The 22,653-nt window shown below is 39.2% G+C and overlaps 2 protein-coding genes across 4 annotated transcripts in view; both read left to right on the forward strand.

Annotated features, from left to right (window-relative positions):
- Nucleotides 1–2,441: 2,441 nt before the first annotated feature.
- LOC144645210 (small ribosomal subunit protein eS7-like) lies at nucleotides 2,442–9,353 on the forward strand. The gene is made up of 9 exons (XM_078504704.1): nucleotides 2,442–2,465; nucleotides 2,654–2,726; nucleotides 2,866–2,940; nucleotides 3,078–3,155; nucleotides 4,628–4,690; nucleotides 4,847–4,908; nucleotides 7,611–7,721; nucleotides 8,472–8,511; nucleotides 9,237–9,353. The coding sequence occupies exons 2-9, from the start codon at nucleotides 2,661–2,663 to the stop codon at nucleotides 9,309–9,311; spliced, it is 570 nt and encodes a 189-aa protein (XP_078360830.1). The 5' UTR covers nucleotides 2,442–2,465; nucleotides 2,654–2,660; the 3' UTR covers nucleotides 9,312–9,353.
- A 5,468-nt stretch (nucleotides 9,354–14,821) lies between these two features.
- The window catches only part of LOC144645086 (uncharacterized), a 53,074-nt gene continuing 45,242 nt past the window's right edge, over nucleotides 14,822–22,653 (forward strand). For 2 of the 3 annotated variants that reach the window (XM_078504551.1, XM_078504553.1), the window contains exon 1: nucleotides 19,256–19,394. In XM_078504551.1, coding sequence (XP_078360677.1) covers nucleotides 19,359–19,394 — 36 coding nt within the window. In that variant the 5' untranslated portion in view covers nucleotides 19,256–19,358. Of the gene's footprint in view, nucleotides 14,933–19,255; nucleotides 19,395–22,653 lie in introns of those variants that run through there. The other variant, XM_078504554.1, reaches the window with a different exon arrangement.

Below are 22,653 nucleotides of genomic sequence, written 5' to 3' on the forward strand. Positions count from 1 at the left end.
CGGAGCAAGGGATAAAGGCGTGGAGCGAGCCAGCGATGGCGTGGGATGGACGAAGCACCCGAGACCTGGACCCCATGTGGAGTTATGGGCCCGACAGAGGGGTAGGTGCTTGGACGGTTGCTATGGAAACCGACACCATAGCGAGAGCCCTTTGCACTGAGTCACACTGAAATATCAGTGGAGTAAGAAAAAAAGACCCCACCCAAGGGAAGAGGAAGAGTAGAGTGGAGGGAGGGAGGGAGCGAAATTTGCCGACCAAAACGACTAAGAACACGGCACGAGAGCAAGCGAGCGCGGCGACGATTGTACCAGGCGATACGGCCCCAAGGATAGGCTCTTACCGAAAGTGCTCGTAAAAAAGCATTTAATGCTTGAAGCAGTGCTCGTTTTTTGTCAAAAAAAAGTGCTAAAATAATGCTAATTTTTTTAAAAAGTGCTCGTGGTTTACATAAAAATGCTCACTTTTTCAGATTTTTTCAAACAGAATATTACATTTTTCAGATTTGCAGTAGCATTTTTCATTTTTTTGCCTTGGCTGGCTGTCTTCCATTGTTCTTCGATGACAACGTAGATGACGCCATCTTGGAACGAGTGTGATGAACTGGGTTTCTAGAAGGCAACCGCTGACCTATTAAACCTATTCCCCAGGCTTCCTCGGCTCCTTTGACTAAAATGAGGGCAAAAAGCATCTGGGAGGCTTTGGACGCCATAGAAAAAGTCAGATTGTGCTTTTTAACAAAAAAATATACAAATAATCAGTCGAAATTCCAAAATAATGCTAGCAGTGCTTTTTGGGATAAAATGTAGAAAAAAATGCTCGCGAAGCAAAATAATGCCAAAAAAAGTGCTAGCACTTTCGGTAAGAGCCTACCCAAGGACCCGCGGGCGAGAACGAGGCCTGGTCGGGGGGCCTGGAAACTGCTCCGCTAAACATTAACTTCTGCCAACGAACTTGAATCCAAATAAAAGAGGGAGTTAAAAATGAGCTTGAGTACACCCCTACCCCTGAAAAGATAGATACACAGTAAGTCAGTAACACCAGGAGCCTGGTAACACCGATACTTGTCTAGCGTTTCATTGTAGAGTGTATGAACGGTACAATACATTTTTCTCATAACAGATGGCTACGGCTACATGTTCGCTACAAAATGAGTTACATTTTCTTATTCCTTTTTATGTTCTGATGATCAGTTATATCCGTTCCGTGATCCGAAACGCTGAGATCCAGTCCGTTGATACAGTTTTCACGTTCCTGGTGCAATATTTCCAATTTTTAATTCCGATCCAGACTGCCGCGCTCTTGGTAGCCTGCGTTGCAGACGAACAAAACCCCGGTATAGTGCGTCTGCGAATTAGAGCACAAAAGCTTGTTCCGGCCCCCCGCGTGTTACCAGGGATTTCTATAATAACCTCTGATTGGCTTTTGAATAGGACCGTTCTTTCGTGCGCCGTAATTGGTTGAGTGGATCTCGTGAAACCATAGTTACGCGTTCGATGAACACCAGATACCAGATACAGTAAAACGTTCTTGTCATAAATTTGTGCCGTTCTGTATTGGAATTGGTCATCCAATCTATTTCGCTTTTCACGTGTTTAGAAAGGGCACGATATGCTGTCAGTTGTATTATTTGGAGGCGTTTAAAGTTTAGTAGAGCCATAAGACATTGGTCTGCACGGCTTTTCTGTTTGTATATTTTGACACCTCTGTTTTACATTTGTCATATGTAATTACTATCGCGGTTAGTCTTGGAACATTCACATTTGCAAGATATTTTTTGAGCTTTTGAAATATTCCCTCTGGTCCTAAATGTTTGGTGAGGATGTCGACTACTTGCATTCTGCATTTGTAATGCCAGGTCCGGCTGTTTATTGTGTTACAAGGTGTGTTGCTTCTCATCACGGATGACGGATGTTCGTTGTGTGACATTCTTTCACCACAAGACAAATGTAGATTATTCAACATTTATACCATGACCTTTTTGCTTGTCAGTTGTGTATGCTTCTTGTCGTTATCGTTGTTTTCTTTTTTTATGAGATAGTTCGAACCGGCTGCTTTTTTACCGCTTCAAACGCTAATTCTCACCGATCTGGTCCGATCTGCCGTGATCGCCGCCAAGTTTGTTTTGTATCTGGTCTTCGTCGAAAGCGTAACTATGGTTTCTCATAAATGCACTCGACCAATTACGACGCACGAAAGAACGGCCCTATTCAAAAGCCAATCAGAGGTTATTATAGAAATCCCTGGTAACACGCGGGGGGCCGGAACAAGCTTTTGTGCTCTAATTCGCAGACGCACTATACCGGGGTTTTGTTCGTCTGCAACGCAGGCTCCGCTCTTGGCCGCGCTCACAGGAGCACGCGATAAATTACTCAGCGGAATTATATGTGAACTCGTGCGCAGCGAATCCCTAACAACAGCCCCTCCGCGCATGTCGGTCTCTTTTCGGCTGCCTCCATCAAAAGCGGTGAGTCGTCGATTTTGGGAAAAGTTTGCCCAGTTTTATCCATAATATGCGAATAAATGATGGCTTTACGCATCTCACATAATCATCCAACCTCATAGCATTAAGATTGAGCCACGATTGTTTTCGGATGGCTGTTCTAACTAACTTTATTTCTCCGTTTTCCTAACCGACTTGTTGTCATTTTTTAGACCAGCCATGCTTACGGCAAAAATAGTTAAACCGCAAGGCGAGCCCGATGAATTCGAGCAGACGATCTCTCAGGTACTGTGTTAGCGTTTCTTTTTCTACGTCCACACTTAAACTTGCCGATTGAGGCGTTTTCAGTTTGATTTTGTTGTGTTTCGTCCACGACTGTTCACGTGGGAAAATATAACTTCTTCGAATTCGAATTTTATTGTAGGCTCTTCTGGAGCTGGAACTGAACTCTACCGATCTCAAGTCACAGCTTCGAGAACTGTACATCTCAGGGGCCAAGGTATATATTATATTTTCCTTTAGGCAATGTATACTCTTCAAAGTATTTATACTGAATCCTTAAAAGAACGTTTTTATCATTCAAGTCATATCCTGACACTAGTAATGTACTCAATACAATTGCAAATCATTTTCTAGGAGGTAGATGTAGCAGGCAAGAAAGCCATTGTCATCTTTGTACCTGTTCCACAAGTCAGGGCCTTCCAAAAGATCCAGGTATTTATAAACATGCAATTTAGAATTAGTCAAACTAAGAAGATGAGTACATGAAATCCATGTCTTTAGAGCAGTTTTCAATTGAGTGTCGTAAAACCAAAACCTAAGTTATTACTCTGGCCAATTACAAAACACACAGACAATCCAGTGAACCAATCAAAACTCGAAGCAAATACATGTAGCTGAGCGAAGCGCGGGAAAACGTGCGCGAGCGAAGTCACGATTGGTTTTGGTTTTAGTTCTGATTGGTCGAGAAAGTGGCGCGAGATTTTTAAACCAATCACTGAACGTAGTAATGCAAAACCAAAGCAAACACAAATTACTTTCGACACTCAAGTGAAAACCGCTCTAATAGTAAAACTGAGGCCCCGTCCACACTGACCCGGGTAAATTTGAAAATGCATCTTTTTTTCCCCGATCAGGTCAACCATCCACACTAAAACGGAGCGAGCTCTTCAAAAACGCTTACCAATGAAGCATATCATTTTCTTAAGGTGGACGGAAAACATTTTCCTCTGCGTTTTCAAATTTCTCCGTTTTCAAATTTACCCTGGTCAGTGTGGACAGGGCCTGAGTGAAGTACAATTCAGGTAACAATGGGATAAGGTTTATTTGAAGTTATGAACATTGCTTCCTTGAATTGTACAGCACAAAGTCTTATATCTGGAAGATTTTCTACTCCTCCTTGGATGGGATGCTTGTCCATTGCAGGGTTATCCCACCATTAAATTTGCCAGCACTGTGAAAGTTAAGTGTCTCCCCCAAGAACAGAGCACAGTGACCCAGCCAGGGCTTAAGACTACTCAATCTGGAGTCCATCATGCTAACCATAAGGCCACTGGGCCTTCAATGGTTTCTGATATTCCACTTTATTGGAAGAAATTAAGAACTTGTTTTTTTTTTAATTTCATGCTACTTACTATTAAGAAGGAGGCTCTATGATGAAAGTAGTTGTCGCCCCAGTCTGACTTTGTGTTATGATTGAGTGACTAAAGTTATCATTTCTGAGATGAGCTGTCCACGCCAAGTATTTTGCCAGTTGATAGAATGAGATGTGTTAAGATTGTAAGAATGAAAAATAATTGGAAGCGATTGTTAAACTTTGCCATTTTGGGGGGACTTGGTGACCTCCAGTTTGAAGTGTAGAAAGGCAGGCTTGAATCGTGGTAAATGCACACTTTATATTACCAGCGTTTGCCTCATAAATGTACTTAAATTCCAGGATACTGAACAGTGCCTTTCCGATTCAAGAAACAATTGTATGAAAGCCAGGCAGTAGCATTTCTTTAGTGAATTGAAAATCAAGCCAAGAGAGTTCTAAATGACAGTATAATGTACAATGAAGATTAACAGTGTTTGTAGCATAGCAGCATTTGATTCAGGATTTTCCCTATGATCTTCCTATCTAGTTATGTCTTTGTTTTTGCTTGACCCTTATTTCAATTAGTTTAACTTCTTTTCGTCTCTGTCAGACCCGTCTAGTACGTGAACTTGAAAAGAAGTTCAGTGGCAAGCACGTGGTCATTGTTGCCCAGGTTTGTGATTTTCTACTCTTAGTTATCGTTTATAGCTTTGTGCCTCTGTTTTCTTTTTCGCCAGTGTTCACAATTTTCAACTTTATTTTATTAACTTTGCCGAGAAGTTTATTAAAATGAAGTACATATAGTAAAATTTTACTGTTTTCTTTGTAGAGGAGAATCCTTCCCAGGCAAACAAGAAAGTCACGAAACCAGAAACAAAAGAGGCCCAGAAGGTACAGAAAGTTTTTGAGTTATTTTTTCAAAAATAGCTCTTTAGTCGTCGTGTCCTTGTAATCAGTCAGTGGGTCAGTGAAGTATGTGTGTTTGTCACACCAATCAGATTTCAGGTACTATCAGAACCAATAAAATTGCAGTTTATAAAGGGGAAGCAATCTGACGTAGTCAGCAATTTCGTTCGAAGTTTTTAGATTAGAAGGAGGCGGAATCGGTGAGTTGTGATTTAACCCTGGATTAAAAACGTTTTTCGTAACGCCCGCCTGCTTACAACGCACACGCCGTGAGCAAAAGGCCCAACACTAATTTGTTATTCGTCTTATTCGAGCGTACGTTTAGAGAGGCTAGCTTTCCATTTGCACAAAGCAGATTTGAAGAATAATGTGGTCATTACTTTTGCCATCCGCTTTGCGAAGTTCGTTGGGAAATTGGAAAGTTTGTAATGAAGTTGCCAAATAGGTTGCGAGTTTTTGAATCAAATTGTGAGCTTCGATACAAAGTTCCCAACTTCGGCCCGAAATTAATACAACCTTCTATAATTATGTTATCAAAAAGGGCTTTGTTACGCTAAACTGTTGGAAACAAATGTCATAAAAATAAAAAACTTTTATGTTCAGCGAGCCGTAAATACGTTGTCTCGAACAAATTAGTCTGTTGCGTCACGTCGGCTTCGATTAAAATCAATAAACCATCCAGTTTCATCCAGTTTACAAACGCAGAAGACTTGAAATTGAAGACAGTGAAGATTATGCCTCACAGAAATCGTTAAATATGTGTTTTCATACAAAAAAGTTAAAATTTGACCAAATTTCTACCTGCATAAAATTTATTTATCACCAAATCACTTGCGTGATCGCTGATGCGAAACGTGTCTTGCACTTCAAGCTACTTCAACTTTCCTTGACAAGCTCTAAAATCTTCGAGTTCAGAAATCGCCATGACTTTCGAGCAACATGTCTTGTTTCTCCTCAACAACCAAAACTTCGAAAGTTCAGTCGGGCCAAGGTTGGGAACTTATCGAAGTTCGCAATTTGATTCGCAAACTCGCAACGTAATTGGCAACTTCATAACAAAGTTTCCAATTTCCCAACAAACTTCGCAAAGCGGGCGGCCAAAGTATAAAACTGAAATCAACTGTAAAACATCTCGTTCAAACATTTAATGAACCGGTACAAGTATTAACTTTGCTGTTAAAAGCAACTACGATCGAGAGCAAAAACAGAATAAGAGCGTGCCATTCCTTGACAATTCGATAACTCAATTAGTTCTTGTTTGTTGAATAGAATTTAGGTTGTGAATGAACGAAAATCTTTGTCGAACAGTTCTGAAGAAAACAAATACTCCAGGTGTACTGCGCTTTAAAGAACTTCCCCGAAGAAAGTGGTTTTTGATTTGATGCGTTTATTACTTCGTTTATTATAGTACTTTTCGTTCAATGTCTATATGGAATCATGGCTTTTTCGAGAAAAACAAGGGTATCGTGTTACGTTCGTTTTTAAAAAACAGAGGTCTCATGTTACAAAAGTGAGAAAAACAACAATATCATGTTTCAGTGTTTGGCAAAAAGCCAAAAGTATTCCGTAACAAACAAAAGTAACACGTTACGGTTGCAACAAAGCTAGCAACAAAATAACTGCTTAAACAGAATAAGAACGTGCCATTTTGTGACATTTAGATAATTGAATTAGTTTTTGTTTTTCAATTAAATGATGAAAATTTACATATTGAATAAAACAGTTCTGATGTATCAAAATGCACGTAAAAGTTATTTTGTTTGCAAGAAAATTTTGTGCAAAAAGTGACTTCGTGGGCCGCCATACACAAATAGCTCAACCCATGGCAGAAACCATCCCAACAGGACAATCACCCAGTTTCACCCCAAGCCACCCCATAAATTGAAAAAATAACTCCTGCACGCTTAGCGTGCCTATGTTTTCAACAGTTGTAGTAGAAACTGTTTTTCTTTTAATTAAGTCTGACACATTCGGGGATGTCGCTAAGGGCAGGCTGCTAGCTAATTTCACTGGCTGAAAGAGAACTTTAATCCAGATGAAATTTCAAATGAAAACAGAGTCTTGGGTAAACTTTTAGAGCTGCTAAGGCCAGAAAAGCCAGCTGGACTTGTTGATGCCGGCTTAGTGTTTTCTTAGCTACACCCCTGAATGTTTTTACTTGAGTGCATTTGTTTTGGGAACCACTTGTAGCAACTCCAAGAATAACCTTGAATGTGACAAATCCAGTGCAAGCCCATCAGTGATGAGTTGATGTTGTCGCCCCAGTCTGATTTCTGATGAGGGACAACGTGTTCTGAGATGAGCATGGCTGGTTTAATGGTTCTGCTCTTGTATAACTTACACAAAGGAGAAAAAGGGTAACCATTATTGCGCTTTTCAATAACCCCTGAACTCTGAAGTTTTCATTGTAATGATGGCATTTTTCACTGCCGCCAATCATGGGCTTATGAGAAGAACCTCGAGAAACAGGTTCAAACAAAATGGATTGAAATCTACCAACCACAACCGACAAGCATGACTCAGTGTTTGAACCGGTTGAGGTCAATGTCTGTTCCTGAGAGGTCCGGTTGGATGATTGACTGCAGAGAAAATGCAAACCAGTGATTGAACCAAGTCTGTGCATTACTGAAAGGTGTAGTAAGTTGTATTGGCTTATTATTGACTTACAATCCTATGTTTCTTTTAAGTCGAACTTTGACTGCTGTCCACGACGCAATCCTTGAAGATCTGGTCTTCCCCAGTGAAATTGTTGGAAAGAGGACAAGGGTGAAGATGGATGGTTCAAGACTCATCAAAGTGTGAGTAGACATTTCAACAATACGATTTTACATGTAATGTTTGCTGCACATGTCAACGTTGTTGTGTTCTTGGGCAAACGCAGGGGTAGTTGCTTGAGACATGTGGGTGATGCATTTCTCTGGTCACTTATTTTGAAAACCTCAGCGATTCTCTGGTATCAACCTGAAATGCCATCATGGTTATCAGCTTCCTTTTATGATAATTTTTTGTGAGAAACGCCATGTAGTAAAATTATTTGCTACACATTTGATGATTTCATATATCAACCTAGTAAATGGCCCAGCTCACAACGACTCTCTCGTAGCTCAGTTGATAAGAGCGCCCAACCGGTATCTGGGAGGCCATGGGTTCGATTCCCGTCAGGGACTCAGAATTTTTCTTTGTCCCACGCTCATGTCATGTTGAATAATTTCTTCACTATTTTATCACCGAGCTTGAAATTTACCATCTTTATTATTTACTTATGGCAAGAATGTAGCCAACTTCATTTGGCTAAGTAACTGATGCTTTTTTATTGGGCATCAGTGCTTATTGAAAAGGCTGTATCACAGCCCCTTCGGTAGTGACTCATAAGTTACTGAAAGCCCTGCCGAATGCGAAACCATTCAAAGTTGAAAAAGGTTGGTTGTACAATGCATTTGTGCTTTACTTATCTTTGTTTGTTTTCTTCAAGGTAGCATAGTCACCAAATTTTGTCAAAGTGTATTGACACCAAAATAATTTATTTCCTTTCTGCTTATCTTTTCCAGTCATCTTGACAAATTACAACAAACAAATGTGGACCACAAGGTGAGAATCAATTTTTCTAAAAAAAACCTAGTTATCACTTTTAGGCGTACATGTGAGTGACATGCACCCATTTCTTATTCCTTGTTTGCTGTCAGAGCCTTACCTTTGATAATAGAACCAGCCAGCAATGTAAAAAAAAATTAATTGAAGTCACTAAGGTTAAGCAAATACACATGTACAGTAGAATTGAGATTTCTTGAACTGTCAATTCCTAACCTCCCTTTAACCAACCTTCCACAATTTCTGATACTTTATCTTTTAAATATTGGAAGGGATTAAAGAACTTGGAACCCATTTTGAATTTCGTGCTACTCGCTTTCCAGAAGGACGCTCTATGATGAAAGTAGTTGTCGCCCCAGTCTGACTTTGTGTTATGATTGAGTGACTAAAGTTATCATTTCTGAGATGAGCTGTCCACGCCAAGTATTTTCCTAATTGATAGAATTAGATGTGTTTAGGTTATAAGAATGGCAAATAATCTTAAATTATTGTTAAAGTTTGCCGTTTGGGGGGACTCGACCTCCAGTGTAAATATTAGTGAGAAAGTTGGTTGCCAGCCAGCAATTTTGAACACTGCAAATTTGCACCCGATTTCTCAAACCAATTATTCCATAAGATTTGATTAATCAGAATTTCACTGTTGTTATGAGGCTTTTATAAGTGGACTTTTGCTATTCAACATTCAACTAAAAATATTAGTTTAAATCATTTCTTTGTCTCCTCAGCTTGATACTTTCACGACTGTGTACAAGAAGCTCACTGGCAAAGATGTGGTGTTCGAGTTCCCAAGTTATGACTGAAAAAATGTGGTAGAAAAATCAATAAATGTCATATTTGATATGCTTTATAAAGTGTCTTCTTTTCCAATTTACACCCTGTAACTTTGGGGTCACTCCAATTTTAAATAATTATAAACACTCTTGAGTTGTAAGGAGCTGTGAGTGACAGTTTCCTGAGAATCTCAATGTTTCCCTCGGCTTCGCCTCAGGAAACATTGAGCATTCAAGGGCAACAAAATTAACAAGTTTCCCGAGGGATCAGTCATTAAGTGTTTTATTATATAGCACAACAAAGACTGACTAGAAAAATGACATTTGTCAGTCAACATTCACGGGCAACATCGCATTGTTGCCCTTTGGCATCATAGATGTTGCCTGCTTGGCGTCATCAATGTTGCCCGCTCAAAGACTTTTGGCGGGAAACTGTTTTTATTGTAAGATGTCATGTGACCTCAAATTAGCCAAAAGGAGCGCCGCTGTTGGGGAAAAAATTCTAGCTATATAACAATGAGCAATGTACTCGGTGTAAATAATTATGGCGATATTATATGTTGTGGTTTAATTTTATCTTTGGTTTTAAATTTTCAAACAAGTTTTATTTTTTTTCCCTTTGTTTCAGATTATAATAGTGAATATTAAACTGTTTGGAAAACATTAAACCAAAGATAAATTGAAATCACAACATATCATGCTCGCCAGTTGCCCCCGCGATAGAAAGTGAAATCAAAATTGAGCCCAGGGAAAGGTTGAGCGTACACAGGGAAAAATGTAGCCTTCTATGCAGACATTCTTTTGGCTCGTCAGGCCATCTTTCCTCAACAACGAACGGCCATGGGTCATTTTAGTCACCAGTTTACAACCTGTAAGGAAGCAAAAACACCAATTTTCGGTGCAATATATCGTGATGGAAACGATTTTAAGTAGTAGATAAAATATGAGCGGGAGATCTGTATGGGCGTTTACAATGGCGAGCCGATAGGCAAGCCATTGTAAACGCCCATACAGATCTCCCGCTCATATTTTATCTACTACATAAAATTAACAAATTAAGAATCGTATCAGTCCCAGTCACCCTTGTGTACTAAGCCCTGCTAACTACTTAAACAATCAGTCTCTTCGAGATATCGACGTTTTTGCATGAAGTATGAGTCGAAGGTCTATCCTGTGCATTGTTCTTCGAACTTATCATTACAGTTTCTTTGTAGTTTAGTTTAACAATTTCCTATCTTCGCGGAGGAAATGCATGCAGCCATATAATTTTGTCAAAAATGGCTCTTCCGCTCCGGGTATTTATACACATATTCTTTAACATTACACAAATAAACAGTGCAAATTTCAGCGAGATCTGACAATTCTATACTTTAAAAATTGCAAGGACCTTTCGAGGCAGTCGATTACGGCAGCGAAATTAGCAAATGAAACAGCAAAATATGCGTTTGACGCTTTGTTTTTACGACGCCATATTTGAATTGTTATAGGTAGACCGCTGTTCAATGTGTTCAAGGCCGTATCGTTACGATTGCTCCACGAAAAAGCAGGAAAAAAAATACGGATATTTCCGACTACTGTCGGAGAAAACATTGCGCATATAATTGCGGCGTAAACAAATCGTGACACTCAAGCTGCGTTTTGTCTAGGCTCTGCGAGGGTCGGATATCAAGACCCAGGATTAATCAAAAGCCATATATACAGTGAATGCTTTCGAATTATATTTGAAGATGAAATACGAAAGAATTTTGCTGTCTTTGACTGAAATTCCACTCGAACTGCGTAGATACGATCGCATGTTGTAAAGCCGATTCATGCATCATTGCTGTCAACGGCTCAACGCGAGGTCTCTAAAAGCTAAAAGAAGCCCCCATCTCTTGCATTTGTTTTAACTTCAGTAATATCTTTGAAAAGAGCGAGTTTTTTGGTATGGTTTATTTTGACGTTTGTAATTTTTAAACGATGTAAGTGCTAGTGATTATTTATTCGTGTTTTAGTTACGCAATCCATTGTTTGTGCGACGCTTTTTATAGATCGCCTTTCAGACACGTGCGTTGAGATAAGAGAGCTGACATGTCACTTTTAAAATTGTTATATAACGTTTGTAAATGTGACAAGTCACGTTTTTTTACGAGATCGCAAGTGATCACCCACAGCGGAAAGTAATCCCTTGAGAAATTAAAAAAAAGTCCCTTGAGAGTTTACAAATATGTGGTTCCAAATCTTGTCCACATAACCCCTATTCTACCATTTTAGCTTGTAAACAAGCAAAAACGTCGAAAAAAGGGGGCAGAGACATGAGAGCATAAAGTGGTGGGTGCAGTGGTTCAGCCTTCCCTTGTTTCATTGCGGTCTTACCAAATACTTCCCATAATGCCACCTAGAAAGCAATAGTCCACGTTCGATCATATCAAAATTCAAACATGGCACCAAGGCTTTCAGACAATTTCTAGATTTGGTTTTGTTTTCTTTGTATCGAGCCTCGTGTGACAAGAAACAAGACAACGAGCAGTCCCGCGCCTCGTCCCACCTTTCGCGCGGTCATTTTTCGCTGCACGCTCGACGAGATTCTGCAAACGCTCGACGGACTCCGCCAAAAAAAAAGGACCTACTTGCAGTCTTACAATAAACCGACTAAGGAATACCTTCTAAAATTGTCATTTTCCAAGGTCCGCAAGGCTTTTTAGGTATACAAGGGGGTTTTAAACTGGGCCTTTCATGGGTATAAAGTGTACTGTGTTTTTCCAAAATTTGTTTTTTGCGTGATTTTGTAAGGAAATTTTGGGTTCCGTATTTTCTCGTTTAAACGCCCCCGGCGTTTATTTCAAACTTGGCCCGATAGAGCCGGCGTTTATTTGATTCCAGGAGTTTGTTCAAGCCGTTTGTTTCTTAGAAATGATTTTTATTCATTATTTTTGACAGCAATATATTTAGACATTATTTTTAAAGCATGTTGAACCTTAAGGGGTTTATTTTCAAATACAGCTTGGAGACCCGGCGTTTATTCGTCTTATTCGGGGCCCGGCGTTTAATCGAGAAAATACGGTTTACTGGGTACAGTTTTTTCAGGTACATTGGGATACTGCCTCCCCCCCCCCCCTCCCCCCTCTCTCTCTCTCTCTAGCTCTCTCTCTCCTGGCCGACCCTGATTTTTGACCAGAAAAACTCGAAGTCATGTTAGAATTTTGATGTAGCGAGTCTGGGATCGACCTTTCTGAACATTCAAAGGGTGCTCCTTGTTTTTAAGCAAACCAAACTACCAAAGCCAAACAGTTTCTATTGATTCCTGTGAAAAATTCAATACAAAATAATCCACCATGGACCATGAATAGATGCGGGACTGATAGCTTCTTCCCCGGAAAATTTTAGCCACGTGCCGACGTAATTTGGCGTATTTTGAACACAAATTAAAGCCCCATTTTTCAAACGCTTTCTATTGACGTCATAACCGTTCACGATACATTTTCGAAGGAGAGAGAGCATTTATTATCTCCCCAATAATTTTCAACTCCAAATTACAATAAACATTTCCAATTGGTAGATCTTCTTAAAGTTTTTTCTCTAAAAAGTGTGGTTGGGGGCTTTTTGTTTCTATGTTTATAGTTTTAAAACCCCATCGAGACCGGTCAGAACTGAATTTGAATATAAGGACTGAATAATACTAAGCGATGTTATATGGCTAATTCCGCGATCAGGCAATATGAACCAATTATTATATGGCTTGCTCCGCGAGCGGGTATGATGAGGTAAACCCTGCGTTGTGATTAACTACTCCAGCGGGCAAGATGGGCTTATCCTGCTCGCTCGGGATTGCCCGCGATTTTCCCGCAAATTTGTTATTATTGTTGTTGTAGCTGTTTCCGGCTCTAAAACTGAAATTTTGCCCAAAGATCTAGAAAAATATTTTCATTCTTTTACCGTCAATCAATTAATCAATTTATTTTAACGTTTAATCCAAAAATTTACTTTTATATGTACAAGGGTTAATAAAGTTGTTGCTTGCAAACGCAACAAAGAAGTCCCGGCATAACACATCAAACGTTCGGTTTTGGAACTCAATCGAACCCAATCGAACAACGATTAAATTCGATTTTGTTCGGTCATCGAACGAAATCGGACTCATAAAAAATAAATTCAAATCGAACGAAATCGAACGTTCGATAAAGTCCGATGACGTTCGGAAGAAGTTCGGAAGTTCGTCCGGTCGTTCGTGCCTTGAACTGGCTTACGGACAGGTTACAATAAAGAAAGTCATTTCAGTTTGTAATTCATGACTTTTTACCCATAATAAAATCTTTATTGACCAAGCTTTCTTGGTCAAGATGGCTGTAGACTACGAGCAGTCCCTATTTTTTCGCAGAGTCCGTCGAGCTTGAAGCGAATTTTTTTTTCGAAGAGTTCGTCGAGCTTATAGCGAAAAAAATTACGCGCGGGGGGAGGAGGCGTAATTTTTTTTCGCTATAAGCTCGACGAACTCTTCGAAAAAAATTCGCTTCAAGCTCGACGGACTCTGCGAAAAAAATAGGGACTGCTCGTAGTCTAAGATGGCTGGATATTGGCCTCGTTCTTTGTACATGATTATGGGCGTCAACTGCTACTCGGTACATAAACACGAATAAAAAAATTTGACCATCATCATTTTTATTGGTGAAATTGTTAAATCATCAAGGATGTTAAGCTTTAAAATAAAGAGTCAGTCATTTGAGGCTCTTTGACACGATTCTATTGTCCAGTGTAATTTTCCTCCTTTTCAGTGACATTTTTAATTGCTCGTGTGAAAGTAATTACTTTGATACCCCGTTTCCCTGAAAAATGCAACCTTGTGTAGGCTCAGATCTCCCACTCTCGTGATAAATCCGTACCCGAATTTTTATACTAGTTTGCTAATAATAGAATGCCATGTTTTTGTTTTTATTTACCCTAAAATGTCGTGACATCTTTCCATTCGTGGAAACACCACAACACGACCAAAAAAAAAACAAAATTTGTAAAAACAAAATCGTGTACCGACCAATATTTATTGGTGTCAGTCCCCCCTCCCCACTTACCTCAAAGCGTGACTAATTAATAGATATTCTTTGCTTGCATTGTTTTGAAAATAAATGGAACGTCTTTGATCCATTTAAATCGGGCGTACAAACATGAAATTTTTACCGTTTTAGTACAAGCCTCGCTTGCTTGAGTTCATTATAAATTTTCTAAACAAGTGACGTTCTGAACGTAATTCGTAACTAAAAAATTGTGTTAAACTATCAGATACCGGTATTCAAATTTGGCATTAAATTCCCCCCATACAGGCAGAAATCGCACAGTTTAAATATAATCCGCAAGTTCATCACCAAAATTGATGTTATTTGTACTGTACTTTGAATAAAGACAATTTCCGATCTCACTCACACTTATTGCATTTAACGGTAGGGGGGAGTCACCATCTGCCTCTCATTTGACGTGACGTCATAAGCGAGATGGCTTTGTTTTCAAAAACAAGCGAGAAACGGATCAAGCTTTACCTAATCAATTATTAAGTTCGCCACTTGTTAGAACTGCGAGGTGAATTCTTTTCAATTTGGCCGCAAAAATATGACATTCATGACACTTTACGCAATGGAATTCTCCGCCTTGATTAATCGTGGCTGTCCTCACCGCTACTAAAGGTAAGCCGTCTTTGGCATGCGATCGAAACTTTACAAGTTTGGAAGAAATTTGGTCGGGAGAAACTATCGTAAGTTTGTTTGGCCAGTGTTAAATCGTTAATTACACGAGTACTGCATTTGAATAATTTTATGGAAAGTTTTTAAAAAATTCTTTAGTGCGGTAATTATTTGACAAGTAGTTCAGGGGAAAAATTGGCCGAATTAAACCTTGTCAAGATAGATTGAACATTAATTTCTTAAGGCTCGCAATAGTTTTTAACCTTTCTAATGTGCAGCAAATTCTAGCGGACGAAAAACAAGATCCATGCCATATTTTATAATCGCAATTCGAAAGTCAAACTTTAGATCATAATTTTTCGGTAAAAAATTGTAATTCGGCCATATTTCACAAATAGTTTGATCGTGTATGCATGCCTTCTTTTAACTTATATTTATTTATTGGATATTTTCGGACTTCTTTTTATTATTAATATCGGCACGGGGAGTAACTTTTCTTCAAGGTTTCCATGGTGTACAATAGGTTCGTTATTTGACCTGGCAACTGCATAGAAGATACGCGTATATAACTTGGCGTGAAATAACGAAGATCACTTTTGTTTTTTAACGTAAACTATAATAGTATAGTTTTTTTAACTCATTGATTTATTGTTTTCTGAAAGTACTAGAACTATTTGAAGTCGTCCGTTTTTTTCTTTTTACAAGTAACAGACAAAGCCTTCGTTAGGCATGCAGAGAATTACCACTCGTAGCATGCAGGGCAACAATCGGACCCGAGACATATACGGCTAATTCTTCTTGCTTGAACTTTTTACCGATTGAAAAGAACAGATATATTTCTCGCACTTTTTAAGGGATGACGTCAAAAATCGCTTATTATCATTGCACGACGGGTTCTTTTACTCTGTAAGGGCAATCGAACAGAAATCAAGTTTAATTTAACAAGAAATCGCCGCGTAGAACACAAAAGCAAAATACTCCCGTGCAGTTAGAATGGAACACTACAATGTATAAACGAAAGAGACTAACTATATATGATGGGATCTATTAGATTTAGTAGACAAATCTCTAATTCTTATAATAATAAGAGCCGCTGTGTAAAAAGGTAAACTAAAATATTACTGCTATGCAATTGAGCGAATCTACGAAGAAAATATATTATTTGCATATTTGGTCTGTGAATTCATATCTTATGATCAGATTCTAACTTTGCTATTTATACAATCAGCAACATTGCTTCTTACGTTTAAAAAATGTAAGCTGCAGTTGGATAACACAAGGTGTCAGCTACTTTTATTTACATTAATGACAATTTTTTTAAAATTATGTAAGACTCCTTGTTAAACGTCATCGCTTCTGCATGCATTGCATGCCATTTATTATAATTAGCCTGCTCCAGGCATTTAGTTAGTTGGGAAGCTGCGCAAAAAACGCAAATAGCGGATTGTACCAATCAGAACATAGAACGAAAAATTGCACGTGCCACGTGTGCTAGACACAGGAAAACGCAAATACCAAGTCACGGACGGTTTCAATTTTCCCTCTGATTGGTTGAAAAATGAAAGAAGTCTGCTCTAATTGGTTAGAGCTGTTGCACGAGTTTTTTGAACCAGTTGAAGGCTTGGCAAACATAAAACTAGTAAGGACGTTCGCGCTAATTGTTTACGCGCATCCTTACTGCGCATGCGTTATTCATGTCACAACGTTACGCCACATCATGCATCTAGCATCGATGTAGGGCTGGTAGCTGTTTTGTTAACTTCGCTCGCCGTTTACTCTCTTTAAAGGTCGGTGACCCCACATTTTTTTTTTCGATTTACAACTTTCTCTTCTTATTCTCGACATGTAAAAAATGAACAAAAAATTAATGTGTGTTGCTTAAAAATCTCCAATTTGTCTATCCACGCAGCATTAAATGATTGCTAAATCATGTTACCAGTTGATTCAATTTGATTAATAGATTCATATAAACAATATTTCCCTCGCGTAGCCGTCTTGCGCCTTTAGCATTTCCCAAATGCGCACCTGGGAACGAGATTTAAATGCGCGCCCAAAAAATACGCAGGCTAGATAACCACTGAATTAAGCATGCGCAAAGAGGATGCGCAAGCTCGAGATAGCTGAGATAGGAACTGCAACCGCCCGCTTCAACTTCGCGTCACGGCAACACTTAGACTTGCCCCAAGTCGCTCGTTTTTTCTTTGCATCTATAGTTACTTAAATAAAATCGCTTTGAAATCAAGCGAGAAAGACCACTTGAATAAAATCACCTTTGTAATCGCGCGGGATTTATTTTTGTAAACGCGCGCGCGACACTTACGACGAATGGCTCGGAACGAGCGACTTGTGTCACTTGCAGGAAATCAATTCTGACTGACGTTTATTGCCGCGAAAAATGGCATCATGCTTGTGTGCACTGAATTGGTTTCTTTTATCGTATTGACGTCAGTTTCGTGCGCCGTGTGCAGCTGACGCGCGCTGTGGCGTGTGTTAAAATTGCGATTTTCTTCCTTTTTTGTGGGAAATCATACTTAAGGCCCTTGATGGCTCTCTCATTTCTGTAAGATTTAAAAGGGACATGCACAAAAAAAGACATTTGTGTTGTTTGTTCTAAAACTGGTTTAACTGCCGATGTGAGAAGGAAACAAGTCTACTCAAGAGCTGAAAAATTAAACGTCACCGGTGAAAAAATCCACCGGTGACGCCATATTTCAGAATTGGCGCGCTGCAGGTGAGCCAAGTCGCTCGTTCCGCAACGATCCTCCGCCATTTTGTTTCTCATGCCTGCGCGCGCCCTCCGTTCCCGTATCCAGCGGTCTCCTAACGAGCGACTTGAAACAAGTCTAGGCAACACTTGAAACTGCTTTTTTGAAAAAAAAACTGAAACATTTTGTTGGAAAAAGGCGATAACATTTCTTGTTGTTTCTCGCAAGCAAATTTGTGTCCGCAGCTAGGGACAGATGTAGCCTGAATACAGCTAGCTAGAGGCGCCACGGATGATCGTCAATTAAGATCGCGTGCGCGGGCAAACAGAGAAAGATTTTGAGAAACATTGCAATTGATAAATAGTTCCTTGTTTTCCATTACTTTATGTTATGCTGCTCTCGCTCTTGTAAAATGGACTACGGGGATTTCGCAGATTTTTGTTCAAAATTGTTCTGAAATAAGTGGTAGACAACTTTACCCGTAAAAAACATTAACTTTGAACATTTAACTTAAAATATAACCTTTATTTGGGGATAGAAATCAAACTTCGGCTATAAATATCGATTTTTTTGAAGGCGCGCGGAAACAACTTGAAAACGTTGGCTAGCGTTAAAAATTGCAATCCATTTCCATCCAAGCCATCTGCAGCCAAACGCGCATTTAAACAGTTTTAGTGCTGTAAAATGGTGCTGTTAATAAATGGACCATTTTTTAAGTTTTCTACGAAACAAAGATAAATTTTGGCTGTTTCAAAATCTGTTTAAATCTGTGACATAGTTTCATTATGAAAATCATCCTTTATAAATGTCTGACGATATTTTCGTCTGCGATACACCGTGTATTCGCTAGAGGCAGATATTGGCGCACCAGATGAATTTTGTCTGAACCTGTCTGCCATTTCACGCTTTGATATCCTTCGATGCCTTTTTTTAATTAAAGGTCATTTTCTCCGCTTCTCATGAATTACATCGCCTCCCCCTTCCTCCGTTACCCCAGGCCAGCCCTCATCAAAGAACTCTAAAAATAATAACAAAAGATTTTAATCGGAGGAAACAAAACTTCAAACGACTGAAAAACGTTGATTTAACGGAAATCCTCAATTCATTCCGCGGTGATTAAAGTTCTATAAACTAACTGCTGAGATAAATGATTATAACAAAACATCAAGAGTGCAAATATAAATGGGTGTTTAGCACAAACAAGGAAACAACGCCACATGGGCGATGATAGTTTTCCTAAACCGTGTGGGTTGCACTTCCTTGCTATGGCAACGGATGTCGCTCTTTTCTTGCAGTTTGGAAGGCCAAGGGGACTGTTTATTTAAAACCGAGCGGCTCCGACGAGGTCTGAAACGCTGAATTGAACAAGCAAGGCAAATACTTTCTTTCCGGCGCGGTCTTGGCATTTTTTTTATTTCTACTCAGCAATCAACGTGACTAAGATTTTTGAAAGGCTGCATAATTTTTCTGTGCGGCGTCGAATGGTCGCTAGCAGGTAGTTCTACTGTTTTTGTAAACAATACCTATTGTCAGCCTTACTGTCAAATGTGCTGTTTCCTGAGTCGGTTCAAATTTCGTTTCTATGCAACAAATCCTATCCGCTAGCAGATATTAGAAGAAATGATGTCTTCCTTAAGCTACAAAATCCCTGAAGGAATTGTCTCTTGTGCTTTCCTTCTTAGCTGACTGATTTATCATTTAATAACTCATTCTCTCGGCTCATTATGAAGAGGCGTAATCGGCCACTGGGGCGAAAAAAGGTAAGGTAAATGAACTAAATGATCGCTTTCATATTCAATTTGAATATTTAGGTAAACCTTCAAGACTAATAAATTGCGGATGGATTCTATCCTTTAACAACAACTTCACAAAATGAAGCTTTCGAATACGTTGAAGTATCTGGCTTAAGATATTTTCCGTCTTTTTGGGACTGGCCTAGAAAAAAAAAACAATTTCTAAAAACGTTTTCAATATTTGTAAATGTTACGATTCTACTTTATTAATATTAGAAGTTGGCATCTGAAAATGACAACGTCTTTGATCCTTTTTTTTTTCATCAGCAACATCAAAATTTGGGTGCTTACAGAGTTGGTATATAAACATAATTTGTCCAGACATAAGACATCGTAATTACTAAACTGCAATTGATTTCTACCCGTATATGCCGAAGCTAGCAAAAACTATTTTTTATACTTGCAAATTTTATGTTTTTACTAATGAGTGGTTTTCGTCAAAATGGCGAACTATTACCTTTTTTGTAACAACAACATAAAAACATTTCAATGTAGTTGAGTTGGTATCTAAGAAACAATTTTTCCAAATTCATTTAAGCCATCTTCATTGCTAATTTATTGAGAAAATAATTTGCAAAAATTATACAGCACTTTAGGATATTGCGTCTGCAAGTTAGTCTTCAGACTAGGTACATCAAGATGGCGGCTATAATGGTTTACAGGCTGCAGTAGAGGAAATACTTTGCGGGCCAGTTTTCATCACTAGTTGTCTTTTCCAACATTCTGATTGCTGCTTATCGCGATCGCTCAGCCAGTAGCACGAGCAAGTACAAACCGAGCCTGTTGGAAGTCAATTGCAAGTTGTATTGTAATTTGTGAATGCTACTGAAATTTTGCAAAACTTAATTATATTTTGCGTTTATTATTTTTCAGTAGCAACGGCCATTCTTACCTGCGAATACAGCCGCTTCTCATTCGCTCCCGCAACTAATTACGTGCGAAACGCAAAGAGAGACTCTCTCTGACTCTTCGCGTTTCGCACGGATTAGCGGTAGCGAATGAGAGGCGGCTGTATTCGCAGGCTACCGGCTACGTCCATTCGTATGAAAGTTACATCATGAGATAATTTGTCATATCTGCCCTGCCAAAGCAGTCTATATCATTATCGGTGCAATTACAGTGAAATAAGCAAGCCAGGCTGATACCATGTATAACACTTAAAGTCTTTAAAGCGACATCGGCGTGACTGAGCACAAGTTAAGAGCCAAAATGAAACGGTGAACAGCTGTTTCGACCTGGTTGGGTCTACGTAAACCAGCAGCATTTTCGTTCGCGGTCCCATGCTTTATTAGTTCAATTACAGTGCAACGACGGTGAACGAACTTGATCATTTGTTTTCATTTTGGAAGATAAAGATATCACTTTTAAATTATTGGCACGTTCTGAAAATAAAACAAACCATAACGCAGAGAACTATATAATCGACATTGACGTGACAACTTAACTTTAAGGTCATTGCCCTGTATTGCATTGCGCATCCTTACTGCGCAGAATTTTACGCGTAACTTCGCGCGAACATAAACAAAATGGCGGCTTTTTCTATGCGGCTAAGTCTGCGAGAAAAATAAATCGTCTCTATCTCGTACTGACGAGTATGGTGATCATCATTTTTTTCTCAGATTTTGGGTGTAGTGATCAAGTTCTTTCTGTAAAACGAAAACAGATCAATTTCTATGTTTGAAAAATAAATTATCACAGGAAATAAATAAATTATCACAGGAAATGTGTTTTTCCTCGCCTAAAGGCTCGGAAAATTATAAGAATTTTAACAAAACGCGCGTGAAATTATTTCCTAATTTCACTCGTCACCATTTGATTACCCATACATATACGAGGTCTTTCTGCTACTAAGGAATATGGGGGCCCCACTTTTTTATTTCAAAATTTAAGTCTCTAAAGGTAGATAAAAAGTAGGCAAAGTTCTATTGCGGGGCAATTAATCGAAAAACTAACACACTTACTCGTCTAATGCGGTCTTCACGTGACATAAGCATAAGCACTAGAAGACCAAACAATCATGTCTTCTTGTCTTCCTCGTCCCCAGGGTCCAATCGGCCGTATGGTTGAGGCGGGAAAACAGGGAGCGCGGGGGTTGATGGTTAGGTTGCGGGCCGCGGAGTGCGTCCGTTTTCCCGTCCGCATCAGGCCCAAAATTCCATGCGAACCATGCACGTCAGTCCCACTACGCCAAGCGAACCGTGCACGACAAAAGAGGAGGACGCCTGGGGACGAGGCAGTCTTCTTGTCACAGTTATGCTTATTCCTCTCGTGTACAGCATAAGAAAATTGAGTGTGTTTGTTTTTTGTTCTTGCATTTGCTTGTGCTTATACCCAGTGAAAACAAGCCTTTTTCGCTGCAACAGGTTGTTTTACGATAAGAGACGTTTAGAAAGAAACTCTCGCCGGGTAATTGACAACTTTAATCATGTTTAATGAACATTGTTTGATTAGTAAGTGTTAAGAAATGAAGACGCCCCAGAAGTACATCCATTTTATTAGACAGTTATAAGTGCGTAGCTTGTTTTCACGTTTTATTTGTTTATTTTTATTTTTTTGTTTCATTTTTTTTATTGTTTCCTTCTCGATTCATGGTGACTTTCTTAGATAATTTGTGGAAGATTTCATCATCTTTGTAAGAGACAAAAAACTCATACATGTTACTAGGGAAACAGCGATTGCTTGGAAAGAATTTCGTGAAGGAAAAGCAACATTTTTTACCGGCTTTGCTTTCGACCATTAAAATGACAATGCATAACAATAGAGTTAATTGACTTTCTTAGATAATTTTTGGAAGATTTCACCCCCCCCCCCCCCTCCCTCCCCCTCCCCCTCCCCCTCCGTAAGAGAAGAAAACTTATACATGTTACTTAGCAAACAAATCGCTCAGAGAGAATTTCGTGACGAACATTTTTGACATTTTATGTTCGCGGCCCATTCTAATGACAATACATCATGACAATAAGAGTAGAGAGAGTAATTGCGGGTGGAACAATTATAGAAAAAACTGATAGTGTTAAGAGAGAAAAGAGTGTGTTTGCAAAGAAAGCTAAAGCCTGAAATAAAACCAGTTTTCGGCAGTGTTTTCAAATTTGCAATTTCTATGCAACACTATACACGGAGCTAGACAGTCAGTGTGATTGTGTGAACATTATGTGGCCGGCCGAGGTACAAGATTTTGTTGATCAGAAGACGCGCACGACGAACGCAACGCTCAGTTTTGAAATTG

The sequence above is a fragment of the Oculina patagonica genome, chromosome 3 (assembly GCF_052425735.1).
Source record: "Oculina patagonica isolate OP01 chromosome 3, crgOcupat, whole genome shotgun sequence".
In the NCBI taxonomy this organism is placed as follows: Eukaryota; Metazoa; Cnidaria; class Anthozoa; order Scleractinia; family Oculinidae; genus Oculina; species Oculina patagonica.

What these genes read in the sequence shown, in the direction of transcription:
- LOC144645210 (XM_078504704.1), top strand. Translation starts at nt 2,661, where the DNA reads ATGCTTACGGCAAAAATAGTTAAACCGCAAGGCGAGCCCGATGAATTC. An exon ending in TGTACATCTCAGGGGCCAAG is followed by an intron (nt 2,941 to 3,077) that starts GTATATATTATA and finishes ATCATTTTCTAG; the next exon opens with GAGGTAGATGTAGCAGGCAA. An exon ending in GGTTCAAGACTCATCAAAGT is followed by an intron (nt 7,722 to 8,471) that starts GTGAGTAGACAT and finishes TATCTTTTCCAG; the next exon opens with TCATCTTGACAAATTACAAC.